This window comes from Dermacentor variabilis, chromosome 11, assembly GCF_050947875.1.
Source record: "Dermacentor variabilis isolate Ectoservices chromosome 11, ASM5094787v1, whole genome shotgun sequence".
Lineage (NCBI taxonomy): Eukaryota > Metazoa > Arthropoda > Arachnida > Ixodida > Ixodidae > Dermacentor > Dermacentor variabilis.
The window spans coordinates 27,052,529-27,062,880 of record NC_134578.1 but is presented as its reverse complement, the minus strand read 5'-3'; the positions used below and the strand labels follow the sequence as shown (position 1 = coordinate 27,062,880).

Sequence of the window (10,352 nt, the reverse complement as noted above, 5' to 3'; positions counted from 1 at the left end):
CGATACCGTAATGGCGATAAGAAACTACGAAAAAAAGTGACAAGTCTCGCACGGAAGGCGGAACATCGACTGTGATAGAAAATTAGTAGACAGTTGCACGAAGTAACGATAGTATATTTATTAAGCTGTATAAACTCGTAAGCAATAGCTTACTCACTAAATTAACAAGCATGGTGTCACGCGTTCACAAGCAAACATTAATATATCTCACTCGATCAACGAACGCCCATTTTACGGAACGAACGCCCGTTTTATGCAACAGCACGCTACGTGCTAAAGCAAATATAGCTTGGAGGTGGGGAGAGATGCCCTGTGAACTTCTATAATTGCTAGGCTCCTGTGAATAAATTCCGTAGTGGCGTGCACTCATGTCGCAACCGCCTTTTAATATTTTTCCTGTTTGGTAACACCAACTCTGATGAACTTTGCTACACTGGCATGCTGAAACCTCAAGACTCTTTTTTTTTGCAGCACAAGTTTTAGCGAAATCGGATCTCGAATTCTAAGAAATTTCTTTCGTCCTTGCTCGGCCTGAAAAGAAATTTTTACCAAATCGACTTGCTCAACAACCCGCGAAGCGGTTTTTAATACCAGTTGCAAACTCTTTTAACCACTAAGATGCTTCACATAGCTGGAAACCTCAAAGTGCATTGTTATAAAAGTACAGTGCTCTGAAGTAAGAAAAATTAATAAATGCGGTCGCAGGTTAAAAAAAAATTTTTTTTGAACAAGTTCTTGAACGAAAGCTAGCGTCACCGGGGACCATAAATTTAAGCGAATTCGAAATGGCAATAAATAAAAGGAACAATTTCCTTTTTTTTTCCTGGAAGCAGGAGCAATTACGTGAGTCACAGTAAACAAATGGACAAGCGGAATCGACATGTAGCCCAAATAAATGCTCATGTTTCGTGCTAACAGCTGCACCTGGTACGGAAAGTCGTCTGCATCGGCCACTGTTTAGTGTGCGGAGGTTATTTATTCTCTTACCTTTTGGCCTCTGGTACAGAAAAAAAAAGCCCTGGATTGTTTCCGACGTTATCTCGAATGGCTCGCTTCGCCTATAATATCAATACCGGCCAGCACGAGGACACCTGGTAACAACAATGACAATACTAGCTCCCCGTGTAGCTATGCTATAGGGAGATAAATGTTGTTTTGCTGTGCCCCATGAAGTATGCACGAGAGCGTTTTGCTGCAAGTCGATAGATGGCTCTTAATGTTTTGAATATGAATTAAGCCCTCATAAAACCTTGATGTTTAAAGACAATAACGAACGGGTGAACGTTAGTGCATTAAACGTATGCAGGATGCATCTAGAGCGTTAGTGGTGCATTCTTAAAGAAGAACCACAGTGATGTCGAATAAAACGTGGTATATAGGGTGCTTTACCTTAGGCGCACCATCTTTTCCAAGATCGCCTGCGGCAGATAGCACGATTCCTCCTCCTTCAACTAAATTACACGATGAGGCGGGCATTACTTTTACGAGATATCAAATGCGGAATTGAATAATGAAAGAAAAAGCAGTAATGAAGTTTTTGAATGAAGGCTCAAAGAATTAGTAAATAGTTAGTAATTTAATGAAACAACTAATCTAGCTCTGTGTCTTAGTTTTGCAATGACTGCCAGTTCAATTCAGGACCGTAATATCCCTACCTATCAATAATCTAGGCCCCGACGCGCTACGTTCTCTGTACATATGCAACAGGCGCACGAAGTTGAGGCAGTAGGAAGGACTGTGATAAACGCAACCCTCAAGCCCTGCGCAAAAAGCAAATCACAATGTAGAGAAAATTTCTTCAGTGCCTGCAATATTGGGTAAGGTTATAATGCAATAATTTATTACTTATATATTTGGTCACCTCCATGTTTGTGCCCTTGTGCTCATTGTCCCTGAGTAGCACCTACATTCACGCTGGGCAACACCTAAATTACGTCAACGGGCCAAGTACAGCCTGCCGAATAATTTTTACAGCTTTGAACTGCTGTAACTGCAAAACTAAGACACAAAGCTAGATTTGTTGGTTGATTAAATTACTTATTATTTACTTATTCTTTAGGCCTTGTGAGGCTCTTACAGGAGTGCCATATCAGCACAGCTACAGAAAGAAGACATGATATAAAAATGACAGGTGTAGTGATCGTTAAGTCATACCATGTTTGTGCGCGCAACTATCTCTGCGCTAACCAGGCTGCATTTCTCTGCATTCGTAATAGCCTTCTAGGCCGAACGTAACCTTAAAAGTTATATACGCGAATATTGCAACTCTTGTGTCTTCGCTTGCTTTTTTTATTCCCCGTAGTTCCCACGCGGCATATTGTCGGAATAAAATCAGATGCTAGCATACGGACTGGTTTCATGGATATGCTGCATGAGCCACTTGGCTGTGACCCTGGCCGATTCAATGGACTGATTAGGTTGAGCAAATTGTGAAAGTATCTCTACCATTTGACACCTTCTTAAGTAAACACGTTGCTGTTATCGACATGCACATTCATGTAACCCATCGTAGTACAGCACGGTTCAGCGACATAATTCGATACTCGTATAGTCAAGGATTACCGATACGGCGCGTGCAGTTAAAGGATGAAAGGAATGTAGTTGCGGATACTGAATCTTATTACCGCGTTTTTCGTTCTCCAGCTAACGCTTTGGCGTAGAGCGACAACATAAAATGCACATTTGTAGCTATTGTGATATACGAAATGATAGCATGAAAGTCGCGTGAACAAGTAACCAAACTTTTTTTTATTGATATGTGTTTATTTGGTTGTCAGACTGTGGCTGAGGGGGGGGGGGGCAGAGGACAAAAGCGCATGCAAGGCTGACAGGGCCTCGTCCTCCTTTACACTTTCCAGAGGAGTAGAATATACAAAAAAAACAGTTCGCACAAATATAAATGAAAAACACAGAAACAGTCTACACAAACAAACGAAATATACAGTTGTACAAAAATGAAAAGGATAGCTATGTATCACTTATCAGTCAATCACTGCAGATAAAATAAAACAAGGGCAACAAAGTCATGATTTGTACATGATAGCAAACAGTGTTACAAAAGCAAGCGAAATGCAATAAATGGTCGCGTACATAGTCACAGATCATACCAGCAGGAAAAATACAGTATTTAAAAATAGTCTTACCATGCTGCCTTACAGCACTAACATTGATAAGCGCGCTATATCATGAGCATGCAAATGAGCAAGCAAAGCCACTTGCGATAAGACAACGTCTGTAGATATTTCTAACCTACAGGAAAGGTTTTCTTAAATAAACATGAAAGTTCCGTCCGTGTAAGATTCTTGACACTGGGCTGTAAAATTGTGTCCACCGTAATTTGTTCGGGCAACAAACAGACAATTGTCGCGTAGGCCAACGGAATGCGCAGGGCGCTGCACCCGAGTTGTGTTATTTGGCACTTGTTTTTATTAATATATTGAGCAAGCCTCAAGTAGTAACCTTGGTCTGGCTTTAACATTTTGCATTTTGTCAACAGTGGTTGAGTTCTCCACCAGTGCCTTCTGTCTCCTCTGAAATTCATATGAATTCTAAGCATTATTTCTTGCAGGACTGGAAACTTTCTGTAATTAGTTAGAATATAAGTACCTCAGACTAGTATAGAATAGCCTGACTTCTGACAGAAAGCAAATATAAAACTTATTTTGCCCAAACCAGGAGGAAGCTGTGTACTTTATATATGACACCAGTATCTTGGGACAACAGGGATTTTACACTGCTAAAATGGCTCCCAGGGCAAAAATAAGCTCCCAGCTAATCATGCGCGATAAATGTTTCTCAGTCAAGGGTAAAATGGACGCTGACCAAAAACCTTAAAGGAAAAGAAACCAAGACGCATTGGCTCCCTTACGGGGGCCTGCTCTAGGAGAGTGCAGTCCAAATATATTTTAATATGATCATTATAACATTTGCTTACTGGCTGCAAGATTACGTATCTGATTTTGTTAGTGTACATTCGTAAATCATTCGCCTGTAACCAATCCGACCGCTTCTCAAGGAGTATGTTTGCCAATTTCTCGAGCACTTTTTTACGTATCTGTAAAAAATGCATCCATGTTTAGGCGTACATAATTAATTTTTGTGAACCCTGTATTCGGGCAATGCTACTTATGTAAGAGATAAAGCGGGTGAATCGCAATATTAGGCTGGTACGACTCGATAAAGCACTTTCATTTTATCGAACGAATTAGTATTTCTACACACACATTCATAGCGGTTCGTTTCGTGCGATTTAGCTAGCGAGAAAGCTATACCCCTATTGCCATTGTTTTGAAGTTTCTTTATCCCAATATAATTTTGAAAAATGTCAAACAGCTTTCTTAGGTCAAAAAATAGACCCAAGTTAGGAAAACTATCAATTTTCTGAGCAATCTAATCCTTTACGTGAATTAAAACTGGTTCTATACCTTTTTTTTCTGATGGAAGCCAAATTGCCATGCAATTTAGTTTTGTCAAGATACTGCGTTAGCTTTTCATTTGACACTTGCCTAAATAGTTTCGAACAACTAGTAGCTTAGATATTTGTCTGTAGTTCCTGCGAAACCATGAATTCAATTAAATTCTCCCACTCAGATATGGGGAAGCTAAATTCTCCCACACTTCTCTGTACTCCAGCTAGCGGTTGTTTCAACTACAATCCGCCTGCACGTCGGAACCATTATCAAAGCTGGCATCGCACAAAGAGGTGCAGTCAGAACTGCAACATACAGGAATTCGCACCTTCTTGCGACGGCTCCACAAATTCAAAAGGCGGCGCACCACCGTAACGTAGAGCAGCAGTGCTGTGCATTCTACGCCATAAAAACATGGCTCCCCCTGCCCAGGACGCAAAGCTTCATCCCACTTCCTTTTAGAAGCCCTAGCATTCATAGTTTACTACTTAATTGGCGTAAGTGCCACTGGCGCAAGTGCCAGTGTTAGTGGCACTTGTGCGGGCAGTGACATTGCGATGTTAAGAGGCATTCTTAGGCCCGTCTCGGTAGACCATTGAATACGTCCAGTAGACGTATATATTAAGACGAGATTCCAGTTTCCAATCACGTTAATGACAAATGAGTAGTCCTGCGAGCCATGACATCCACTGATCGACGTCCAATCAACGTTTACGAAAGGATTAAACGCCAGAGGCGGCCGACCATGCAAGTCTGCATCTCTCACTGGCGTGGACGCAGACTGTCAACTAAGGAGGCACAGAATTCATCAAGCCCATGAAACTCGGGATTGTGCACCGCACAATGCATGCAATGTAACCAGGACAGCGTCAGTCGACCACGTGGAATGCAGTAGTTCTCGAAGAACAGTCGCAGGTCGTAGCTGTCCGTCTGCAGGTGTCGGAGAGCGGGCAGGGCCTTCAGTACGTCGTGCAGATCCTCAGGCTGAAGTTGCAGCACGCGTAGCGACCGTTCCGTGTGCAAAATTAAGTGTTCGAGCCGAGAAAATGGGCTATGTCGACCGTGCTGGAGGCAATGCATCAAGAAGCCAATGCAGACTTCGTCATCGCCGAAGCGCGCGCTGCGAAGCGTGTCGCGTGTGGCCGACAGAAGCGAGTCAAAAGCGCTCTTCAAGACTTTCATTTCGATTTCGACTTTCTCCAGATAAGGGAACGCGTCGCCGTTTACAGGGATGTCATGAAGTGACCCAACGCCATTTAGGAGACTCAGGGTCTTGAGCTTGGGGCACAGTCTCGCGATTGTGGAGAGCATCAGGCCACCGCAGTTCTCCAGGACCAGCTCTTCGAGACTCGGTAACGTCGGAAGTAGCTTCCTGAGTTCCCGATCCACCTCGTGGAAGGTAATATCAGGGAGGAGTTGCACCATGAGGCTGCGAAGGTTACTGAATGCCGAGACCTTCGCGAGCATTTTCAGCGAGGTCACACCCACCTGCAAAGTTTACGGTCGTTATTGTTGCAAAAAAAAAAAACAAGAACTACAGAGAACATCAAGGAAGATCTGTGAAAAGATTGTGCCGCTGTGCAAAGTGTGAGCACGCCCCGGCTTAGCTGAGAAATGAGATGAGACTGGAAGAGTACACGCCGGTGTTGCAGGTGCACTGCGGGAAGACCGGCCAAGTAACTTAGCGCCCGACACGTCGACTTGCGGCGGATCAACCTGATGACCTCACCGCACGCGTCAGTCTTCCCAATTGACCCGGAATTAGCTGGACAGTCCCGACTTGAGAGTAAATGTTCCGAGTCCCGCACTCAACCACTCGGGGACGGCCAAATGCCCCGACTTTCGTTTCTTTTTCTACATGATAACAATCAATGCACCAAATTTGCTCTTAAGGATGCCAGGCAGCTCGATTTGACATTCTTCGCTTTCGGCTTCTGCTGCATTGTTGTAAACAGAGTGACGGTTTTGTATTTTTCGTGGTTCTATTTCTGTTGTAGGCCGTAACCATCTACAATGACTGTATTGCATAGGTAGCCGTTTTATCTATTCCCCTTGTTTATTGTACATAGCGACACGGCGCAACTAAAAATATTTGTGATACTTGGTCTCGCGGCTCTTGGTCCAGACAGGGTTACTCGTCACCAGCCATTACGCTCTCCCTTCTTCACACCCTACCCCCTGTCACCTCCGTCGCGACAACCTCCGCGCCACAGTTGGAAACCCGAAGTGTGGCTCATCGCTTGGAGTTTTCATGCGTGATTTCTATCGGTTTCTAGTTAATGAAGGGTTTACCATGATGTTTCGCATGCCTTTCTTGACTGTAGCTTGACAGGTTCCCGAGCATTTACGCTTTTTATTCAAGGGAGATTTCCGGTTTAGAGACGAGAGCCCCTATCATTTCGATGAACGTAAATGAGATAATTGGTGAATGATGTCACCAGCTTAATCTATGCCACTTACTGATGCGCTTAAACTTTCCGCTGAATTGCATATTGCAATATGCACAATATATGGTCTTCGTAATTTTTTATGCACTCTGTTCTCTTCACTATGTTCAACTAAGATGTCCTGCCCAGTTCCAGTTAAGCTGAACGTGTTACATATCAACAGCTTTTGCTGGGCCCCTCTGTCCTGAACGTACTGTGTGATTCTATAATAACGATAATAATAATAATAATAATAGTAATAATAATAATAATAATAATAATAATAGTAAGATTCACACCGATATCTTTGTCATGATTTTGTTGATGTTGCGGAAAAGCAACGTCACAGGCTGGACAAATAAAGTACGCAGTACTCCTCTGTTCAGTTGTTCCATGTGCATAGTGTGTTTTGCCCTCAATGAGTTCTTACCTGCAACTTTTTCATCGATGGAAACTTCGCAGCAAGCGTGACGTCATCGCCTGTGAATATGCTCGGTAGCCTTTCACTTGACGTCCAGTTATGCAAGAGAAGGCAGAGGTGGATGAAACTCTCCGTTCTCGGACATCCCACCGAGGCGGACAAGCCACGCAGCTCCTTGAAGCAGTTCACGACCCAGAACGATTCGATGCGACGTACCTAAAGGACAGCATGATAAGAGAGAGACGTTCAACCTTATCACCGTCAGCAGCATATTTGAACTGACTGCAGCAAGAAACACCTCTGCCGGATGTTTTCAAAATGCCCCCCATGAAACTTAGCTGTGCCGGCAATTTGCTTAATTCCCTCGCTACACGTAAATACCGAACTGCATTTGTGAACATGTAATAAACCTGCGGATTGTTCATAAACTGACGGTAGGATCACGTTACTTACGTCAGGACAAGTGCGCATTATCGCCAGCGTAGTCTCAGGACTCAGAAGAATGCAGCCATCACGCAAGGTGCCAACGCTGCCCACCAGTTCCTTCAGTTTGCTCCGTTCGACCAGCGGTGCAGAGCGATCCCTGCAGGGCTCGTCCAATTCCAAGGCATGTGTGCAAAGATCGTGCGGTAGCGCAAGGATCTCGACGTTCGGGAACATACGAATAAGCGTGTACACCTTGTCCCTGTTGTGTATGATGCATAGCTGCTGGGTTTCTCGGAGCAGTGTGCCGGCGACCCGGCGGTAGCTGTCCGAGGAGTCAAATGATGCGCATCCGCAGAACAGGGCCTTCGAGATTGTCACCCCACGTAATAAGCCTGTCTTCGATGCCGAAACCAGAGATCTCTGGTTCGCGACTAGGAGGAGGCCATCCTCGTCGGCGATCGAGAGGCCTTCTGGAAGAATCACGTCTCGCGCCCATGCAGTGTCCAGTTTGAGGACGATGTGATCTTCGGCGAGCGTCAGGACGTGGGGATCTCCGAAATCTCTGACCAGCTCCATCTTGCTGTGCACGCGCGTGTACGCGCAGTCGGCAATGCCTGGAAGGAACGAGAGGATAATCTGTCATGGTTCGCGCTAGAGACCTTTACGAACACCTCGCTAAGCCTTGCCGTAGACTATGCTGGACTATTGTGTAACCGAACGCTGAATTAGAGCTCAGATTGTGGCGCCTTCTGTGGCGCCGCACTATGTAGAAATAATCTAAATGCAAATGGTGAGAACGGAAGCAAGTGCGGCTGAAAAAGAGAAATGGAGCACTGATGGAGAAAATAATGATATGAGAAAGGCAAGGTAATAGGAAGAAGTGTATCTAGCTTGATACCCAGTCCTAAGGGAGGCCTAAATATTAAACAGAAAGGAAAACAGAAGTGAGTAAGAGACGCACACCCACTAAACAAAGAGTGCCAGTGGTGCAGTCGTTTAAAACGTGAATTGAACATTGGACCCAGAGTAGCGCCTTGATCACTCTCTCTCGCAACGACCGTATAGGCCGGCGCTTGAGGAGCACCTGCACCGAATGCTATCAATTAACGGCAAAATCTGGACTGTTGGCGAGCGACCGCAACAGTGTGCTGTAGCAAGGGCAACAGCAACGACAGGGTGCGAAGTTTTTCTCACTGTCGCCGTCGTTATGGTTAGCATGGTCCGTCAGAAGCTCCATCAAGCCACGGTCGCGAGGAACATTTTTCAGAGTTCATGATAATCCACATTGGGAGAGATATTTGAAGAGAAGGTTAGCGGTGATCGAGACAGGCATGCTTGAAAGTGGGCGTCGTCGAACATTCCAAGTCGACGTTCATTATCAGTATCAGGTATACATGACGAGTGGGAAAGTCCGCACTTTGCACGAAGTGTGCAGCAATGACAGTGAGAGCAGGGTATTAAGATATCGGCCGCGAGATCCAGCAGAGTCGCCGCCTGACGAGCATTGGCGGAATCACGAACAGTGTGGACTGATCTGCAGGGTGTCTGTTGCTAATAATAATGTTATATGCGCCCATAATAATAATAATAATAATAATAATAATAATAATAATAATAATAATAATAATAATAATAATAATAATAATAATAATAAGAAGAAGAAGAAGAAAAATAATATAAGTAAGGATGCATTGTTTCAAGTCGATGGGTATGCTGGAATAGTTTGTGAACAACACATGGACTCACGAGCAGTAAACATTGCCATATATGCAGAGGAGGGAATGTATGTACAACCTTACAACCTTGACTCGTAAGAGGACAGGGGCACCGACTGTGGGGTTGTATGTGCCGTACAAACGAAAGACGGAATTATGGTATCCACTGTCTATATATATTCAGGCACACCCAAGTGTGATATCGAGAAGTTCATGACCACGCACTTTGCATTGGTTAGCCGCGATAATACTACCGTTGTGGCCACCTTTTCACCATAGGAGACTTCAATGTGGGTGTTTCAAAACCAGCAAGGAAATGGTTCACTGAGTTCACTCTACGTGTTTATATGTTCGCGCGCATGGCGTACATGCCGTACAAGAAGATTTCTTCCGTGGTTGTATCAATGACGTAAAAGCTGGTTTGAAAATGTTGGTCAGTAATGCGACAGGTGTTACAAAAAATCAGGCAGACTCAATTGCTGCTGACATCCACGTAAAATGAAGTATTCTTGGTATGATTGGCTCATGAGCCATGTGTGTGTATGTATGAAATGGGGTTTTTGAGTTATAAATATTAGTTTTAGAAAGCGGTACGTGCCAGGTCATGATGCCAGGTCTTCTTTGTTGTACAGAAAATTTTTTAAAATATTCCTTTCGTATGCATTACTTGATTTCTCTAATTTCCTGTGACTTACAAAGTTACAGAGGCCTTATGCACGATCGCCTGCACCACATGCACAAGGCCCTTCCAGACGTTACGTAAACTTTCACGCCGACTTATAAAGAAGACTCATACAAACTCTCCCGATTCCAATCGAAAAAATATCAAGATAGCCTGATTATCCACCTTACTGTGAAAGAATGAGGGCTTGGGGTCAGCTAGCAGGCGACTGACCATGATCTTGTGTTTCCTCTTACAAAAACATGAGCGTCGACTTACCGTTTTTCAACAGTG

At 44.2% G+C, this 10,352-nt stretch overlaps 1 protein-coding gene across 1 annotated transcript; it reads right to left on the bottom strand.

Moving 5' to 3' along the window:
• Window positions 1–2,766: 2,766 nt before the first annotated feature.
• LOC142564883 (uncharacterized) lies at window positions 2,767–8,288 on the bottom strand. The gene is made up of 3 exons (XM_075676074.1): window positions 7,710–8,288; window positions 7,266–7,472; window positions 2,767–5,897 (listed from the first exon to the last, which is right to left on the bottom strand). Exons 1-3 carry the CDS (start codon window positions 8,256–8,258, stop codon window positions 5,172–5,174), a joined length of 1,482 nt encoding a protein of 493 aa, XP_075532189.1. The 5' UTR covers window positions 8,259–8,288; the 3' UTR covers window positions 2,767–5,171.
• Window positions 8,289–10,352: the final 2,064 nt, after the last annotated feature.